Source organism: Miniopterus schreibersii (genome assembly GCF_964146895.1).
Source record: "Miniopterus schreibersii genome assembly, chromosome: 15".
Lineage (NCBI taxonomy): Eukaryota > Metazoa > Chordata > Mammalia > Chiroptera > Miniopteridae > Miniopterus > Miniopterus schreibersii.
In genome coordinates this window covers 49,440,339-49,460,820 of record NC_138115.1, presented here as the reverse complement: position 1 = coordinate 49,460,820, position 20,482 = coordinate 49,440,339, and the positions used below count along the sequence as shown (strand labels likewise).

Genomic DNA, 20,482 nt, shown 5'->3' with positions numbered 1-20,482 from the left:
CAACTCAGGGAGTCTGCCCAGCAGAGGAGCCTTTGGTGCCAGGCAGGTCACAGCTTTCAGGCTTGGGCTGTGTGGGGGACTGGCGCCACCTGGATAGTCGTGGAGGGGCCAGGCCCTGCCCACAGTATTCCCATTTGGATTAAAGAACAACAGTTTTGAGGCCAATGAGAATGGATCTGGGAGCTGATGTAGTTTATAGCTTCTGGACTAAATGCCCTCTGAGTCTCTGAAGGTCACTTGGCTGTGTGTAGACATTGTAAACCTTCAGGAAGAGACATTGTAGGAAACTCAAAGCTGTGTGAAACCCGGACAGTGTCTTTAAGGAGGTTAGAGGGTAGGTGAGATGTTGACACATAAAGAGACCAAATACTCTGAGGTTTTAGGGCTGTGGCAGTTTAGAGGAGAGGAGGTCATGGTTGGCTGTGATTATCAAGGAAAGCTTCCTAGTGGAGGACTGATCTGAGCTGTGAAAAAGGCCCAGACCCAGAAATCTGGAGAGAATGTCATGATTGCTAAGGAGCCTGAAGAGTGAGCCTGTCCAGAGCTTCTGCAACAAAGGTGATGGATTAAGTTCATTTATTTATTCGACAAATATTTATTGAGCAACCGCTTTGTCTAGGCCTGTAGGGACCAGGAATACAGTAGTGAGTGACACCCAACAAAACTCTTTGGCTTGGTAGAGCATAAATAGTTAATGGTGTTAGGAGATGTTGCGTGCTGTGTCTGTGTGTACATACGCATATACTGCGGGTCTGTACATACCTGTTTGTTACAGGCTGGGAGGGGTAAGGGAGGGATTTGAGTTTTAAGTGTTGGCCTCCGAGTAGGCCTGTTGAGAAGCTGGCCATTGGGCTAGCGCTTCAAAGCACGGGACACAGCCTGCACAGAGGCTCTGAGGCAGGGGACGACTGGCATGTCTGGCAACTAAGTAGTACGTGGGTGGGCTGGAGCAGAGATGGAGGAAGGGGTGAGGAGAGTTAGAGGTGATGGTGACCGAAGCACAGCGCTTCCTGTGAGCCGCCCAGAGGCCTCTCATTTTCTTCTGATTCACATGTGGAGTAAATGCAGAGAACTGGCATGATCCTCCTTGCTCTTTAGCAGGGGTTGGTCCATCTGCTGTGTTGTAGAGAATAAACTACAGTGACGAGGTTAGTAAAGGGGGACTGGTGTGGAGCTGCTGAGGGGATCCACGTGGGATGACTGTGGCTTGTTCCAGGACGGCAGCCAGACGTGAAGAGAAAGGTCAAGTTCTGGGTAGATTTTAAAGGTCTTGCTAATAGGATATCGCCACACATACAGGATGTACGTTTAGAAAAGTTCATTGTACTTTATGACAAATTTAAGAAGAAAAAACAAAAATCCAAAAAGTGAGTTTTGTGCTGCCTCAGGAGAACTGTATTTAGCTTTGTTTTCTGCATATTTGTAGTAACTCAGCTCTGTGCTGCCTGTCGTGTAACTGAGTCTGTTGTTAGACATGGACCGTTACCTTACAGGTAGTTTTATTTAAGATTAAGAAAGCTGTGCCCTGTAGCAGGTTTAGTTCTGAATTAAAAAAAACACATGGCTTCAGGAAGCAAGCACACTGCGCCGAGGAGAGTGACCAGTCACGGCAGTGGGGCCGCTCCCCCTTGCGTTTCTGCCACGTGGAAGCAGAAGCCAGGTGGTGGTATTTCCCACAGGTGTAGGAGGAATGATGTGTCTATTTGGGGCTTGGTTCTTAAGCAGAGGTCTGGTCACTGCCACCAGACATTTCAGTAGAAGGTGTGATTATTTACTTCAGTTCTGAGCCAAGTCCTGGAGGCTCTGAGTTTCAGCTGGTATTTTAGTCCTTGACAATGTGGAAGGATTTTGTGGCCCCCCGCCTCCCTTCTTTTACTCCTTCCCATGCCCCTCCCTGCTTTATGCAGATGAAGTCGGGAGAAGAGCTTTGTGTGAACTTCAGCTGCACTTGCAGCTGTGTCTGTTTGGTGTGTTGGTGCAGAAAAGTGCTCTGTTGTGCTCGGTTCCGCTTGGACCACAGTGCAGGAGTGAAGGGGGAAAGGAGGCCGGGTTTGAATGCAATTGGCGGATGTGCCTCAGAGCAGGGCTACAGGCAGCTCTGTGTGCAGCGGGGCCCGAGAGCCAGGCTGGAGCCATCAAGAAGGTGGACAGATTCGTTCACATCCGGTTTGGGGGAGTAATTTACACTTCAGTTTAGGTGTGGGGACTTGATCCATAGTCCTAGGAAATGGAGGAAGGAGAGAAGAAATCGAGATGTCTGTGCCATATAACTGGGGCAGTTTTTAGCATTTTGTTTTTTGGTTACAAAAATAGTGTGTGTGATGAAACATTTTTTCAAATCATAAATGAATAAATTATGAAGTCTTACCTACCCTCAATTTTATTCCAAGGAATAATACTGTTTATAATTTGGTGTCTTCCAGAACATTTTCATTGTATATATAACATGCTTATACCTGGACACAAAGTTGTTGCTTTTTAATATAATTGTTGCAACTTTTTAAAAAATTTCCATGTATCTTAGAAATAACTGTACATCAAAAACGATACTTTAATGACTGACCTTACGCACACATTGTTTTCTAGGACAGCTTTCCAAATGTGAATCACTGGGTCATTGGTTAAGCACATTTAAAATTTGCTCAGTACTGTAACACTCTTCTAAAAAATTCCCAGTTGACATTCTTTCTGATTGCCAGAGAAGTGAGGGCAGTCTTCAGTTGCATTCAACAGTGATAAGGTGTTCACACAACAGAGGGGTTTCTTTTGCATGAGGCCAGGGTGTGTCCATGATTTTGCTGCATATGCCCAAGAACAGATCAGGTGCTCCTGGAGCCAGCTGGTGGCCTGCTCTCTGGGTCTCTCTCGTCTCCGGGGACCGGTTTATCCCACATTGGAGCTTAAGCTTAAACTGGGTTCTCTCTCAGGGGTGTATGTGTTTAATCACTCATCATTTTTAATTCTTCTAATTACTTTCTTTTAATTACCTTCTGTGTTTTGAAATGACAAAAGAAATGCATGAAAAAATAGTATAATTAAGGTTAGTTCATTGTAGGCAAGGAAAATTGGACAATATTTTCCCCCACGGTTAATACCTTGATACTAAGCTCAGCTTCCAAAGAATTCTAGGCTGGTGCAGTTAAAAACAAACAAACAAACTACTAAGATAAGTAATGCAGAGACTAAAATTTCCCTTCAGAGACACACTCTCTCCCTCCAGTAATAGTGCAGCGTCTTTATAAAGCAGCTCTTGACCTAAATTCCACAGTTCTTACGTAACTGCAGGGCTGGAGCCAAGCTGTCCAGGCCAGTAGTGGCTCAACAAGAACATAGGTAGGAGGTCCTTTTTTGGCAGCCTCTTAAAGTGTAACCTCAGCAAAGTTCTAAATTTCCTAGAAAGAATGTTAGAAAAAAGCAAAACCTAGGATCTATGGTCAGAATCATTAAATCCCTTTTTTATCAGTCTCTCTTACTGGTGTTATCTCACTGATTAGTCTTGAGCAGAGATGGACTTCCACAGGATTCTCTTGCTGTTTACATCTTCCAACTCTCTTTTCATCCTGCTAACAAGGAAAGCAGTTAAGCCGGGCCAGGCTTTACCCCCTTGGGGTCACCCTCTCTAGAAAAAGAACAGTCCACACAGTCTGTTAGCACCCTGTCTCACTACCTTCTGGTAACTCAACCTGCACAAAATCATTCATTTCAGAAAATATACTTCTTCCTAGGGACACTCTGAAAGCCAGCTAACCAAAACTCAGGACAGAAGCCATGCCATCTCCCTCTTCTTTTCTCCTACTCGTCACCTGGCTGTGTGATCTCACACTGTGCCCGTGGTCTGTCTTCCCACAACCCATCCATCCATGCACATTCCCTAGTCGCTACTCCTGATGACCAGTGATGTTTCTCACTCAGTTTCACGGGGATGTCTCTGCTAACAGCCCAGGTTCTTAGGCTAATTCTCATGCATGTTCCATTTAGTTTTGCTAATGATAGTATATAGTATTTATCTGAAAGCTAAAATGTTAATTTCCTTAACCTGTTAAATGCCTTGGAATAGTGCTAGCCAACAGAAGTGTAGTGTGAGCCATATATGTAATTTTAAAGTTTTCTACTAGCCAGATTAAAAATCCAGTGTATACAAAATACTGTTTCAACATGTAATCAATATGGAAAATTACTTTTTTTCGTACTCAGTCTTTAAAATTTAGTGTGCATGTTACACTTTCAGCACATCTCATCCTGATAAGCCACATTTCAGGTGCTTAGGCGCCATTTGTGGCTTGTGGCTGCTGTGTTGGACGGCATAGCTCTAGTGAATACTTTCTGGTGACTCAGATCTTACTATTGAAATGGTGGAATGGAACATTATTGAAAAGAAATAGATCTGTTAACCTTCCTTATGATCTTTATGCTACTTAATTCTAGAAGTCTGGATTTTTATTTTCCTTCTTTTTCAAGTTGATTTTCTTTTTCAGCCCTGAATTAAATTAATTTTGATAGCATCCCATTCTCTGAACTGTTGGGCATATGGTTTCTGAGTTTCTTGGCACGTATAATAACTTTTCTGTTTTAATTTGGGTTTCAGGAAGATTATCTTGAATGTTGAAATGCTTATATTCAAACCAAGGCGCATGCAGATTTTTATGCAGACATCTAAAATACACTGTGAATGTGTCACCCCAGTGTAATTTGGGGTACTTGAAAGCCAAAATTTACAGTGGCGCTGCCAAAGTTCCACATAGAAGATGTGTGTCTTTGCAGCTAAGGCACACACTAAGAACATCAACTCTGGTGTCATATTCTAAAATAGTAACCCAAAGGATCACATCCAGAAGAGAGCACCTAGGGAGGTTGGGGGACTTGAAATACTAGCATCTGAGGGACAGGAGTTGCTTATTTCACCTGGGGCAGGTATGGAAACTTTTTAAATACTTGAAGGCGTATCGAACAGCGATTACACGTGTCCTGAGTGGACCCAGACGACAATAGCCCCACCGGATGATGGTCGTAAGGAAAGGCAGACCTTATACTTAACACAGGGAAGGCCTTTGACCCCAGTAACAGGTGTCCAAGTAGAAATATGCTACTCAAGAAATAATGCCTTTTCTCTCTGTAGACGGAGGAGAGGTGACTATGTAACTGGTGAGGAATAGGGGATTCAGGATCAGGTGGGTGTCCTGTGTGTCATCCATTCCCAAGAGCCTCTTCGGTGTCATCTCTCTTCCCCTTCCTTTTCTTAACAGTTAGAGCAGCAGAGGCAGCAGTTGCTTACTGAACGCCAGAACTTCCACATGGAGCAGCTGAAATATGCAGAGTTGCGAGCCCGCCAGCAAATGGAGCAGCAGCATGGGCAGAACCCTCCACAGGGACACCAGCACTCAGGAGGGCCTGGCCTGGTGCCGCTGGGGGCAGCAGGGCACCCCAGCATGATGCCTCACCAGCAGCCCCCACCCTACCCTCTGATGCAGCACCAGATGCCACCGCCCCACCCGCCCCAGCCAGGTGAGAGGATGCTCTGCCTGATTCCAAGGTGATACCTCAGCACTGCCCCCGTGACGCAAATACCATTGTTCCCTTAGGAAGGCGATGCCAGAAAAAGAAGAGTTCATAGAAGTAGACTTTAGAATAGAAACAGGTCATTTCCCTCCTTTTACTTTCTCACAGAAATGGCTTAAGTGAATTTGTGAAGGGTCGTTGCATGTATGAATATTTTTTAAAAATCTGATACTCTCTTATAATGTTTTATTGCAATATAATGTACATATGGAAAACTATACAAATCATAACTAATTGAGGCTGGTGAATTTTAACAAAGAGACTGTGCCTGTGGGACCAATACTCAGAAGCCCCTCGTACTCCTCAGTCTCTCCCCTCCCAAGAGTGACACCTGTCCTGATTGCTAGCACTACAGGCTCATTGGGCTGGTCTTGACTGTTCTCTGAGTGGAATCACCCAGTGAGTTGGTTTGTGTCTGACTCTTTCCACACTGTGTGTGAGGTGCATTCATGTTGCGTTGAGTGGTGGCCTTTTCTGTTGGTTCCATGTTCCACTCTGGGGCTCCCCCATGGTTTACTAGTTGTCCCTTCTCCTGTTGATGGTTTCAGTGTTCTGAAGAGTATGTGCCCCTGTGCATGTGCATGTGTCTTTGGGGACAGAGATACACATCTCTGTCGTGTGTCCCCGAGCAGTGGTATGTGGTGTGCACCTAGAATGGGCTGTAGGATATGCACGGGTTCACATCAGGAGATGCTACCACAGTTTCCCTCAGTGGTCATGCCAGTTTACCCTCCCTCCAGTGATGTGTGAGAGCTACAGCTCAAGGCAGTCAGTTTTCCTAATTGGCCCTTGTGTGGGGTTGCTTTGGAGTTTGAGAGTAAAATGAAATCATATATTAGTAAAATTATAGAACAGCAATAAATTAACCTGTAGTTAGTTCAAAGTTACCTTAATACCAGTTCAGAAAAGGCTGGTTCTACAGGTGAATCTGGTGCAGCATGTTCTGGAGGCCGGCTAGAGGGGCAGGCGAGGTGCTCCATGCTGTGTTAGGTGGATAACAGTGTTAGTGTCTGGTTTGCCACGGGTTTAAGTCAAGGACTATGAGCATGGTCCTTCCAGCGGATATTTCCTAAGTTCTAGAAAAGTTAGGCCACAGCCTGTTAGGAGTTGAGGATAATTATTCAGGTCAGTAGGCTAGTTTGAGTCTTTGGCCAGACTTTATGGTGTGTGAAGAAAGGAGAAAATCAGTCTCTGAAAGCCAGCAAGGTTGGGGAGGTGGCGAGAAGACCAAGACAAATGTATCACTAAGGGGTTAACTTGTCCAGCTTTCTGACTAAGATTCGTAGAGTTTATATAATTATGTAGATAAATAACCTTTTCTCCACAAAACTGGCCATCAGTTTGTATTAGAGCCCGTTAAAATAGCAGCTTCATGCGTGAATCTGCCAGGCTGTCAAACACACATGGGCTCAGGCACCAGAGTGGTTGATGCAAACTGACACCTGTATATATTCCATTTAGTTTGTGCCTCTGCAGCCCTCTGCCCCCACCTCTGGAATTTCTTTAGATACTTGCAGTTGTGTAAAGCGTGCTATTGGTGCGCTGCTCTCTCTCTGTTCCTGGGCTCTTTTATTATCGGTCCTACTCCTAACTCATCTGAGAACTCCAGCCTTTTCTGGGTTTGTTCCTGTATCTGATAGTGTCCCAAGTTGTTTGTACCAACAGAAAGGCAAAGGAAGTACCTATAGCAGAATGTTTCTGGTATACATTTGGCAAGTGGGGACTGGAGGAGGCCATAGCCGTCTTTCTACCACCTTAGGTTTTGCCAAGCTTCAGAAAATTCGCAGCACTGCATTTCATCTTTTCATTTAAATTGTAAAGCAGGGTGCTTTCACGGAGTGATTCCTAAATTAAAGCCCTACCAGTCCTCGCTGTAAGACTGCCGTTCCAGATGGCACAGGATGAATAGTCATGATGGCACCAGCTCTAGAGCACATACATAGCGTCCCCTGGCCACACCCTGGGCCGCAGTACCCATGACAGCACTTGGGGAACCAAGAAGCAGGTGGCCTGGGTAATGGCTGCTGCTTCCTGAGGTGCCCTTGATTGTGCTGCTTACTCAAGCAAGGGGGGTGCCCCTGACTGCTGTGTGTCTCCTTTAAGGTAAGGTAGGCAGTCCTCTAGGGGCCTTGGCACCTATTTAAAATAAGATTCCTGTCAGTGGGTTGAGGCAAAAGAAGACAACAAAAATCTCCTATGTAAGTGCAGTGCGAGCGCTGCCCTCCCCTGGGCATTTGTAGTAAAGGACAGTCTCTGGAGCATTGGTGCCTGAGGATCTGGAGTGAGCTGCCGCTATAGAGGAGCCTTTGTGTGTGTGTCTGTGTGAGGAAGCAGAGGGGAAGGACGTGCTGGTTTAAATATGTTTACGGTTTCTTTACTATTAGTGTCTAAGAATTGTTAGACTAATTTATTAATCAGAATAGGAGTTGCTCTGATTTGATTGAAAACTCAGACATAGTAGAGATGATGTTTTAATGATAAATCTAGGACATTTTGCATCAATTACTCAAATATTGGTGGTTCAAGGAAACTTAACCCCAAGACATTAGGCACTTAGCTTTTAAGCCTCCAAGGGGGGCTCTTTCTGTGGGTAAGAGAGCTCAGGAAAGGATCACAGGCAGTCATCACGCTGTCCCAGCCCACCATAGACTCAGCCCCACACTGAAAACAGAAAGGACTAGTTCATCCATCAGCCAGGGTTTGCTTATCTGAGGTGCCTTTGGTCCTGCCGGCATCACGTGATAGCAAGGTTGCCGAGCCACTTTCCGGAGTAGCAGGTTCCCCTCACAAAAAGAACAGTGATGGCTCGGTCCTCAACAAAGAGCTGCTGTGGCAGGCGCCCCGGAAGCCCCTGGGAGGAGCAGTCTCGGAGGAGCTCCAGCTTCCCCTCACTTGGCCTTGATTTTGTTATTTCCGTTCTCTGGGGGACTCAGCCAGGGGACGTGCTGTGGGAAGTTACAAATGTGCTCAAGACTGAAAATTCACAGCTCTCTTTCCTCCTCTCCTTGTCTCATGTTCTTTATCTAGTTACCTCTCCCATCCTGGATAAAAATTAAATCCTTAAATAATATTCCATTAGGCATGATGGGCATAATGCTTTAGTAAAAAGAGCTAATAAACCTGAGAGTATGAGGGATTTTTCCACCAGGCTATACCTAATTTTAGCAAACCTTTCCATTTTCTAGGCTTCAGATGCCTGCTGTTTAAAAAAAAAAAAACCACACACACACAAAAACCTTGTATGTAGGTCAGACTCCCACCAGTTTATGCTTTGATACTGCTGTTTTGAAGCCACAGCTCACTCTCTCACCTCCCTCTCTATTGGGAAAGGAAATACCTGAATTTTTTTTAAGTGGAAAATATATAAATGAACTCTCTTTATTTTGTTTGGTTAAGGCCTGCTCTTGTGCATGTCAGGTTTATGCAGGACAGATTTCTTCATGTTTAGTAAGAATGAATGGAAATGCACTCAGGCATTGTCATCCATTTAAAAATGGCGAGATCTAGAACACCAGAAAAGCCACAAGGATGTTTAGATTTCAAGAGGATAGGGATTGCTTTATAAGAAATTGATCTGCAGTCTCCTCAATCTCTTACATTCTACCTCATGTCAATTTCAAGCCTTAGAAATTAGCTTTTCCGAGGAGAGCTACTCCTTTGAGGCAGGGTGGTGTGAAGGAGGATGAGCCTCAAGGTCAGGCAGACCTGGGTTTGAATCTCAGCTCAGTCTTTGTTCCTTGTGACTTTGGACCAGATGACATAGCCTCCCTGACGCTTAATTCTTTGTCTTCGTAACAGCCTGGAGGATTCAGTGAGATAGCTGCCACTGCCTGGCAGTGCAGGACCAGATGCAGAGAGAGGTTCTGGTCTCCCCTCTACCTGTTCTCTGCGTCCACTGCCCTAGGTGCACCAGCACTGAGTCGAGTAGCCTGTGACAGCAGTGACCTCTAGATGGTCAGGGACATCCTCACTCTTCGTGCTCTGGCTTTCCTGAGAAGTGTCTCTGTGCAAGGTCCCACAAGCAGGACTCTTCTCTAGTCCTTCCATTTTACTGCCACCTCTCCTAAGGAGCCATTGCCCTCTCATACAGTGACATTATTGCCCTGTTTGTGACAAGAGGATAGAGAAAACTTTGTTTTTCAGAAGGCTCTGGAATTTATAGCAAGAGGAAGAAGAGGTTTTTAAGTTGTTGGGCTTACAGCCTTGGAAAACTCTGAAGCTGTCCAATCCCAGCTTGTTGCCATAAAGATACAGGGAAATAGGTAAGTGGGCCACTGCTGCGGGTCCTGACAGCAAGAGCCTACAGGCTTATCCCAGTGCGGGCAGCACGGCCGTCATCTCTAGCTCTGTGTTGATCTGCCACCGATTCTCCTCTTTGTCAGATTGTCTCCCTGCTGGGACGCGCCCTCTGAGCTGTTGGTTTGGAGGATTGTCTCTGCCTGGAGCTGGGTATGGGCTGAAGAACTGACTCACTTAGTGGCAGCAGGGTTTGTGTCACATAGGCTGCTGGAAGAGAGATGGACCCCCCTGCAGACCTTCATCACAGGGGGCCCTGTGGTTACAGTACCATCTCTGGAGCCAGGGTCCCCTGTTGACACACTTGATGATGCTCGGCAGGTTACTCAGTCTTTATGTCTTCCCTTTGCACAAACTTGTCGACTTAAATTACCAAAAATTTATTCTCTCGCAGTTCTAGGAGCTAGAAGATTGGACCTTAGGCATTCTTATTTCCAGCTGTCTCAGACTTTATGTTTAAAAACCTGTATTCAGCCCAGCTGGCATGCCTCAGCGGTTGAGCGTTGACCTAGGATCCAGGAGATTGGGGTTCGATTCCTGGTCGGGGCATATGCCCAGGTTTTAGGCTAAATCCCCAATAGGGGGCGTGCAGGAGGCAGCTGATCAATGACTCATCATTGATGTTTCTCTCTCTCTCCCTCTCCCTTCCTCTCTCTGAAATAAATAAAGACATATTAAAAAATAATAATAAAAATAAAAAATAAAAACCTGTATTCAGTTTCATACAATTGACCTTACCTAGATACTAAAGCCCCTGGATTTTAACACAAGAAAAAACGGCAGAGATTCTTTTTCCTCATTCTGTAGAGAGTATAATTTACCCTTACATAAAAGAGCTTAAATCTTGGTGTGTGCCTGTTAAACTACTTTCCTTTGTTTGTAGCTTTTTAAAACCAATCCCCACAGCCAAACCACTGAGTTCAAGAACTAATAAATATCCACCATCATTCTAGAACAAGACTGGCAAACTCCAACCTGTAGGCCAGACTGACTCAGCTCCTGTGTTGTATGGGCCATAGACTAAGAATGGTTTTTACAATTTAAATAGGTGAGGAAATCTCAAAAGAGAAAGAATGTTGATATCACATGAAAATTATCTGAAGTTCACATTTCAGAGTCTATTAATAAAGATGTATGGGGACACAGCCATAACTATCTGTTACATATCATTTTTGACTGCCCTCATGCTACAACAGCAAAGCTGAATAGTTGTGACAGCAACCACATGACCTAAAAAGTCCAAATAGTTACTATCTGGCTCTTTACAGAAAAGTAAAGAGCTACAGTTTTAAGATCTCAGTGTGATGCTGAATATAGGAGGTATTTTACTATTCTTGTGGCTGGCATCTCATATCATTAATTTCAGAATAGTAGGAAGAGATAGAGCGGTTGTCTCTCTCACCCTATCCCGCCGGCCCCCTTGGTTCTCCAGGGTTGCGGGGTTCTTCTTGGTGGGGGATAGATGGAGAGATTTTTTTGTGAGCAGGACTTGGGGATTTCAGTCACAATCCCTTTTTAATGGTGATTTCACAGTAGTGACCAAACCCCTCTTGGACATACTTCCCATGAAGCCTGTGCCACAAAGTCTTGACTGAGCTGCGGTCCTTGGACTCTGCGCTGACTTGCTGTTAAAATCCTTCTCTCCCTTCCCTGTGGTCTCTGCTTGGCATTTGGTGTCCTCAGGTAGATATTTGACAATTCACTGTTCACCCAAACTAACGGGAATGAATGCTTTCTTTTAGGTTGCTTTTTTTGTGATTGCTTCTTTTGGCTACCTGCCTATACCAGGGTTTAAGGTAGTCATTCACTCCTCAGACCTGCTCGATTATCCCCCCACTCCCCAAAAATATAAAAAAAATGAAAACCAGGCATAGAGATTATTGCAGATACTGCTCTGTTGGTATTTCAGAGCCTTTGGGGAGTCCAGTATTGGTCTGTATGGAGCAGTCTTGGGTAGTAATTGATGCCTTTCTTCCTAGTGCACTTACCTTAGAACTTTAAATCTCCCTCCACAGGTCAGATACCAGGTCCAGGTTCCATGATACCTGGGCAGCCCATGCCAGGTCGCATGATTCCCACTGTTGCAGCCAACATCCACCCCCCTGGGAGTGGCCCTACCCCTCCTGGAATGCCGCCAATGCCAGGAAGCATCTTAGGGCCCCGGGTAACCCTCACGGCACCTAATGGCATGTGTAAGTAGCACGCTGGGGGGTGCGTTCCCAGGTCTCTCTGGGTGGGCTGTGAACAAGGGAGAAGGGAGGCTTTGTTCTCTGTGATTTGGCAGGTCCATGGGCAGTGTGACCTATGATACTGGGTTCCAAAATACCAGTATTCAGTCAGTCCTTCAGCACCCCTGATGGGCAGGTGCACAGGTGGTGAGTGCAGGGTGCTTGCAGTTGGCAGGTTTGTGGGCCATGGCCATCCTGGCACGCACTCGCGACCTCAGGGTTTGAGGAGGCCAAGAAGACAGTCCTCTTCCACTCCTCTACTTGAGCCTGTCCAGTTTGAGTCTCGGCAGATATACAGAGCTGCTGGTTGTTACTTTCCCTACAGGAGCCTTGTAGCAATATAGGGTTCAAAAGTAGTGGCTTTTGAGCCCTTGCTCTGCTCCAACCTTGGCCTTCAGAAGGTTGCTTCAGAGGCTCTGGCCTGCCCTTAACTCCTATAGACCTTCTCAGTGAGATCAATCCCAAAGTGCAGCCATTCGTGGCCGGGTGCGCAGCCACATCTGTGATCCCAGGTTTGTTTGGAAGTTTACGTGTGCCAAGGGGTTTTCTCCTGTTGACGATAGAGCATGAGGATGCGTAAGGATCCTGGCCTCTGAGAGCTGTAGTGGGGAAGTGGGAAATGAACAGTTGGATGGTAGTATAGGGTTTCCCAAAAATTACATGTGATTCTGAAGTGCCTGTAGTGCACTGTGTAGTGCTCTGGGCCAGGAGGCGGGCTGCATGGATAAAAAGGCATGTCTCCTCCTCTCTAGACCCCTTGGAGCTAGGACAAAGCAGGTGCACACAGAAAGACGGCAGTTTTGCTGGGTATGTGGATAGGATTGCGACAACAGAAGAAAACTTTTTTTTGAGGCCAAGGTTAGAGATTGTAGTATAGCAGGTACCTTCTTTCCTTGGCAAAATGATGCTTCCCTTGCTGCCTTACAGGCAATATTCAGATGTGCCAGCCTGCCAAGAAGAGGACCCGTTTGCCATCCATGTTGCAGAGATAATAGTATTGGTCTTTAGCACTGTCATGTGCTACTCATCACCCATGACCTGTGACCTTAAAGGGCCCTCAGTGGAGCACCTTGAGAATGTGAAGGGTTTCGGGCCCCCGGCCCCCACTTCCTTCCACAAATGAGTGTTTCAGGGACTCTGAGTTGCTGGCTTGGCTGGAAGGTACTGGGCAGGCCTCATCAGGCAAGTGCTTCCCCTCTTCAGACCATAGTTTTCTCTACTAAAAGTGACACAAGGGACCAGATCAGTGGGCTTTAAATGCCCTGGAGAGCCTTGGCGGTTTGGTGGCAACCTCCTAGGGGAGAGGGTTGGGTGAACTGACTGGTAAACAAGGCTGCACTTTAATTATTTGTTTCATATGTTTTCGTTTCTGGCAAAATTTAGAAGTTTAAAAAACCCTGATTAAGTGATCTCTAGGGTTCCTTTGTATGCAAAAGCAGCTGAAGTTGAAATAGGAAAGAGCCCCAGACACTCATACTAATATTCCCTTCAGGACCTGACCTAGTTTGGGCCTAAAATCCAAGGACTGCAGTTCAGGCACAGCGGGCCTGCAGGAATGTCCAGCTTGTCAGCAGCTGCCTTGTGGGAAGGTCTCTGGCCCTGGTGGAGACTGGTAATCTGTTTTGTGCCCAGCTAGGCAAGGCACTGAGACAAAGAAAAGAAGACCCAGAACATGCCCAGGAGAGCTTTTTAACCAAAGAAAGAAAATTAGAACCATTAAAATACAGTAAAATCAAATGTAATTAAGTTCTCTAAAGGTCTGGAGTGATTCTTGGAAGAGGTGGGCCTCAAAGGAGGCAGATTCAGACATCTTCCCACCATCTGGGTTAGGGGAAGCAACACGATCATGACCTGGAGATTCAGATGGGAGTGACCCAAATAGACCACAGCGCCTGATGCCGTACTCGCCGCGTTGGTTTCCTGCCATGGAGAAAATTACTCCACTCTGTCACTCTTCTTTCCCAAGCCCTTGTGTCTCCACAGTGACAAGTGACTCTTGGATGTATTTGCAGATCCCCCTCCGCCGCAGCAGCAGCAGCCGCCACCTGCAGATGGAGTCCCTCCACCTCCTGCTCCAGGCCCACCTGCCTCGGCCGCACCCTAGCCTGGAAGATGCTGGGAGTATCCACGCCCAGTGCCACCAGCTGGAGTGGGGATGACAAGACTTATGTTCCTCAGCTTCCTTGGGTTTCTTTCAGGATTTTTCTTCTCACAGTCCCAAGCACGCATCCCATATCCCCTCTCTCCCCATTGTTCTTGCCACCCTCACCATGCCCTGATACCCCTTGTGTTAGGTTCTTGGCCAACACTCAGGGGGAAGCCTTGGTGACAGTGTGTCCTGGTCATCCTAAAAATAACCTGCGTCTTCCCTGTCTTGGTGTGGGTATCCAGTCTCCATCATTGCTGCTCTCCTGCAGTTTTTTGCTCTGTTTTATGCCTCTGGATAATGTTTTATAATCATTATATGTCTATTTTTCTTTATTGCTTTAAAGGAGAGCATTCAAAGTTAATAGGAACCAAAAAATGGTGATGGGCAGGGGATAGCCAACGGGGACAAACCTTAAGGCATTATAAGTGACCTTATTTCTGCTATTCTGAGCTAAGAATGGTGCTGAGGTGAAGTTTCGGGAGGCTTTTATGACATGTATCTGTGCTCAAATCAGAATGATGGGGAAAGGGACTCCACTGGTGTATCTCTCTAGTGAGGACTCAGGGCCTCCACACCCCATAGGTGCCTGGGAGGGGAGAGCACATGCATTAGCACAGATCACCCCCCCCCCCCCCAGGTTTGCAGGCTCTGCTTTTCTATGCAGGTGGTTGCTGGATTGTGATGGGCGTCTTTGTTTTTCTGAAGGCAGTGCGAGTTTTGGTGGCTGGCATTTGGCGAGGCATTGCTTAGGTCCTGGGACTAGCTGGGAAAGTTTTAGGGGCCGAGGGCAGTGGCCGCCAGTGAACCGAACCCACTCACTGCTTGTATGCACCCTTTTCTCCCTCTTAAAAAACTTTAAAAAGAAAAAAACTAAGTAGATAGTGCTGAACGTTTTAGCTCATGGAACTTGGTTAGGATGGCTGGGGTGCAGGTCCCCACACTACCTCTTGCAGTAGCCAGGGTGAGTGGAATTTAGTGAAACGGTACTTTCAGTTTGGGGTGGGACCCAACAAATGAGGCCGGATCAGCGGCTTCATAACTTCTCCCTCCCTTTCTGAGATCTCACATTCCATCTGTCACAGACTGTCAAGGAGATGCTGGGGTATCAAGGAACTCACTTGGCAGTCAGAGCATCGTGCTCTGAGGGTCAGGGTGCTCGGGCTGAGAGTGGATGCCATCCCACAGGAAGAGCCACAAAAATGCCTTAATTTGAGCCCATTTCTACCCTTGCTGACGAGGGACTTGAGATGACTTGAGACTTCTTGGTTTCCTTCTGGTCCTCCTTCCCTCCCTTCTGCCCTTCAGTGGGTGTGGAAAGGGTGTTTCCAGTAAAGCTTGATTCCCGAAGCACCTGGCCTCTTCAGTCTCAAGTGGCAGTTTCATTCAGAATGCCAAGTGGATCATCTTTTGGGTATCTTTTCTATACATTTTATAAAGCTTTACATATGAGAGAGGGTATAGGTAGGTGTTTTAAGACACCTTAGAACTTTTTTCCTTAATATCAGAAAGCAAATAAAATAAAACCACAATTAAGATTTGCCTTTCAAACCCTCAGGTGTTGCCTCTAACCAGGTGGCCCTGGTCACCATCAGTACTGGAACCAAGGAGACCTGTTCCGTGTGTGTGTGTACAGGACTCTTGGAGTGGAAATGAGCTTGTTCCTACTGGCGTTTAGTTCCAATGCATTTGCCTCCGGGAAGACCCCAGTGCCTTTTGACAATGGCCAGGGTTTTCCCTGTTTCCCACCAGGTTTTCCCAAAGGAAACTCATTCCAAATATTTACCTTCTCCGCTGGGGTCTTTAAAGGAAAATGAAATTCTGGTTCATACTGTGGTCCCTTGTAACCTCAGGTTTTTAATGTGATCACTCTCAAATGTAAAAGATCTGGGTGGAAATATTTTTACTATGCTGGTAATAATTCTGCACAATACCTGGATTCTTAACGCTGTTACGTTTCAGTGTAAGTGGTGACTTTTTCTCTTCATGTCTTCGATCTGGTTTTGTTCCTGTAACAGCCACTCGATTTTGTGAGGGGGAATAATACGTGGTTTTGTACAAACACGTTTCTCGGTGTGTGGTTATTTCGGAAAGATGAAGGGAGGGAGTGTGGTGAGATTGGAGGAATTTGATCAAGAAGGCCTGATATCCTTCTTTTTCAGTGAATAAATGGAACATCATTTCTGGATTCTAGTGCATCCTCTGCATTTCTGTACCAGTTTCTTCGTGTGTTCTATGAAGAGCCTAAATATTCAGCCCCGTCTGGTCCTGGTCAGCAGTTACAGTTCAGTGGCTGGTGGCTTCCTTACTGACTGACCAACCACCCTCATCACACTTAAGCAACACACAGTTGAAAGTGCCTGACCCACTGTTTATTTCCTTGGTCAAGGTAAAAGAGGAAGTTCTCCAGGGACGGTGGCCAGCACTCTGGCACCTCCTAGAGAAGCCTCATTTTGCTTGGTCAGCTACAGAATGTTCGTCAGGGTGCAGCTTAGTGCCAAATTGGAGGCGGTCCTCGAGGGTGATGAATCCATGAACCTCGATGTGTACTCATAAGGACAGCCTCAGAGCACCCACAGGTGCAGACCTGAGCAGGAAACAGAAGCCATCATCTTCAAGGTGCCATGAACCCAGGAAGCAACAGAAGTAGATTCTGTGTCTGCCAGGTGGTGAGCACCCAGCTCCTCAGGGACAACGTGTGCCAGGCTGGGTGTGCTTTGCTCTCTGACCCGATACGACTTCTTCCAGTGAAGAGTGCCAGAGGCAGCCAGCTCATGGGAGTTCTGTGCTTCCCTGAGGGTGATGAGGGAGGTTAATTCTTGCTCCGGGTGAGAGACTGGTTTATAGAGCAGTGTGAATTCTTTCTAGAGCATAACAGAACATGTACAACCAGTCAATCTTCCACAGGTTCCTCAGACCCTTACTTGGGGCATCATTCCCCCAAATGTGGTTAAGAGCAGCCATTTTCCAACCTCAGTGCATGCGGATCCAGGCCACTCCTTGCCGGGTGGAGGACACCAGACCACTTCATAAGTTGACAAGCATGGTTGGTTGTGCCCAGTGTTCATGAAGAAAAACAGGGTAGCATGGAGTTTTGTAGGGATGATGTATAGTCTGAATCAGATGGTTTCTGTCTTGCTGGACTTGGTAACCCTGAAGGTTGACTTTCATTCCAGGAAAACCATGTGAATAAGCACCCTTTCATCTGGATATGCAGTGCCAACCCTGAGAAGCTTTCTTTCCACAAACTTCCCTCCCTGTGACCACTGTGAAGCCCTGCTTTCTACAGTTCCAGAAGCATAGCTGTTATTTGCTCCAGTTGAAGCGGGACTTCTGGGAACAGTGTGAAAGCACCTTGATTCCGTTAGTGGGTTGTGCTTGTTTAAGGAAGTCGTCTTGCAGAATGGGATGGGAAGGTTTATCCTTGAAGGAAGTGCTACCTGCTTTCAAGCCCAGGACCCTCAGTGTTGGCTCTCCCTGTGAACATCTCCCCTGAACGTTTCTCTGGCCTGCCACCACTCTTGTCATTAGGAAGTACCTTTGATCCTGAACTTGAACCAGGGCTGTGAGACAAGATTGCCATACGCAGCGGGTGACCAAAGGCAGAGTGAGAGTTCTCTGAATCCACCTACACAGAGGTTCCAAAACCAAATAACTTTCTGGGACCACCCAGCCCTGTTCCAGGGGAAGAGAGCTCGTCTTCTGCCTGTCTGTTCCTACTGCACCCAGAGGTTTTTCCAGGCCCTTTGAAACCCATGGAGAGCAGCCAGGCACTGATTTCTGGCAGCACCTCACCACCACCTACCCTTAGGTAGGGCATCTGCAGGCCTCAGCAAAATAGCTGTGGTTAATATCCTATGGTGACCACCATCTCAGGCAACAGATAAGAAAGCAAATGCCTCCCACTCTGGTTCTTTGGTTCTACCACCTAAAGTGCCCTCACTGCCAGATAGTCTAGGAGGAGTTAGGAAGCAACAGGGCTCTTAGATGGTTATAGCCCCTTTGCACAGGGCTTTTGGTTTTTGTGGCTGGTTTGACCCTGACAGATTTCCCATGGCCGTCCAAATTGACTGTCATTCCTTGTCTGTTTAGTCTGCAGTAGCTACAGGGTTCTGGAAAAACACTTAGGTTGCCTGCTGGGGCAGCAGGACTCTTCTGCGGACAAGCCTAGTTGCTCCACATCAGAAGCTCTCTGTTGGCTTGTACTGTGTGTGGCTTTCTCCCAACTTGACTTGATTTTGGGGTAATGGAAATCGGGCCTTTGCAATCTTGTAGAACGCTCCTGGGACAAAATGATGATCTCCAAGTTGGGATGTCCTTGAGGATGAGAGCACTTGTGCAGTTCAGAATCCAGAGTTGCCTGCAGCAGGGGGGTAGTGGTCAGCACAGAGAACTCAGGATCCTGGCCCTTGGCTCTTCCTGTAAATGGTTCAAGAAGGCTTGTTCCCAGCAGCCCATCACCAAAACAGTCAGGGCCCACTGCCCTGCAGCCCAGAACCAGGCATCTCTACCCAGCACACTGCCAGGAGAGGCCATTCTAGATGTCCCTTTGATCTAGGACAACAGCCTGAACTTGTTGCTGTGTTGTACCCTGTTGTACCATAGCATTAACTCGTAAATGCCCAAGTGGAAGTGGCAGGTTGGAGGGAGAGGCAGGACTTGCATTCTGCCAAGTGAGGCCATACCTCTGCATCCTGATGCCTCTTCTGAAATTAAGACGCCAGAATGAAAAGGTTTGAAATCAAGGTCTCGGTCCTGGCCTTACCACAATAGCACGATCTCCGTGCCCATTTGCAAGTGTGTAAAATGACCGGTGAGATGTTCGTAGTATGGTTACAAAGAACCAGACAAATTAGACCACAAGAAAATGAAAAATTCACAAAGATGTTAGTGGTTATGCCTGAGGACTTAGAGCCAGGAACCATGCTGCTTCCTGTGCAGACTGCAGTGTGTCCCAGCCATGGCAACTGGAGCAGCCCCGGCCCTGGACAGCATTCCTGGTGAAGCCAGGGGCTTTCTATGCACAGGGAAGCTGGCTGTAGCCATGGCAATGGCCCTGGTGCCTGCCTTGGCAGGTTGTCAAACCCACTAACCTCAGGCCTGCAGAGCCATTGCCTCACAAAGCATCCCTGATGCCCAAATGCACGAGACTTGAGCGTGTTCCAGTCCTGTATCTTACCTCCCCTTCTCTAGCCTACCCTAGCCCTTGCGCCCAGAAAGGATATTACATTCACTTGATACTGTATGGTTACCACTTTCACATGAGACTTGGGTCGCTAACTTTCCTAAGGTCACACACATCTGTTGCCGAAACCCGCTCTTCCCATCGCTGCCTGCACCAGCTCGCATCCATCTTCTGGCGGTGTCGCCCAGCCAGGTGCGCTGGACTCTCTGAAGCTGCTGGCGGGACCTGCTAGTTCCATTCAGAATGGCACTGAATGCAATGGTTGATTTAAAATCTCCCAAATGAAAGTTGTAGCAGAATTTGTCTCCAGGGAAGGGAAGGTGGTTCAGGAAGGAGCCATTTCATATTTTATACCATATGCTTGCTTATTTTACTTAATTCAAAAAGTGAATTTCTTTAACAAAATTATTGAAATGAGGAGCTGGAGTAGGTAAGAGTTTTAAAGGTGTGGGAAAAGGGACCCCATCCAGACATTTGTAAAAAACACAGGAGTGGTTGTCATGCCCCAGACTTCAAAGGACCCATCCGTGAGGCCTCGTTCCCACACAGAATGGCCTCAGGAAGGAGGGAGGGAGGCTTGTTCACCGATCCTCAACTCTGGCCACCACCACCTGAGTCAAGAAAACAGAAGCTACAGACCAGGGAAGCAGAGAAGGGGTTGGAGGGTGCCTGTGGCCAATAGGCAAGTGCAAAGCCCTACCCAGCCTTCTGCTCAGAGGTTGTTGCAATCTGGTATTTACTGTCCCCAGAGGCTGCACGAAACCAGAGAAAGACAAATACCATATGATATCACTTATATGTGGAATCTAATGAAAAAAATAAAATAGACTCATACAGAAACAGACTTATAGCTGTGAAAGGGGAAGGGGTCGAGGGGCTGGGTGAAAAAAGTGAACAGATTAAAGAAAAACCTCATAGACAACATGATGATCACCAGAGGGAAAGGGGAGTGGGGGGGGCAGACAAGAGTAAAAGGGGGGGAGGAGACAACTTTGGGTAGTGAACAAAATATACAGATGATGTAGAATTGTACACCTGAAAACTATATAATTTTATTAACTTCACCCCAAT

General features: G+C 46.8%; 1 protein-coding gene across 1 annotated transcript in view; it reads left to right on the top strand.

Moving 5' to 3' along the window:
• Window positions 1–16,414, top strand: part of SMARCC1 (SWI/SNF related BAF chromatin remodeling complex subunit C1) — an 81,294-nt gene extending 64,880 nt beyond the window's left edge. The window contains exons 26-28 of the mRNA XM_081159123.1: window positions 5,244–5,502; window positions 11,868–12,044; window positions 14,093–16,414. Of these exons, the coding sequence (XP_081015249.1) occupies window positions 5,244–5,502; window positions 11,868–12,044; window positions 14,093–14,184 (528 nt within the window). The 3' untranslated portion in view covers window positions 14,185–16,414. The remainder of the gene's footprint in view (window positions 1–5,243; window positions 5,503–11,867; window positions 12,045–14,092) is intronic.
• The last annotated feature ends 4,068 nt before the right edge of the window (window positions 16,415–20,482 follow it).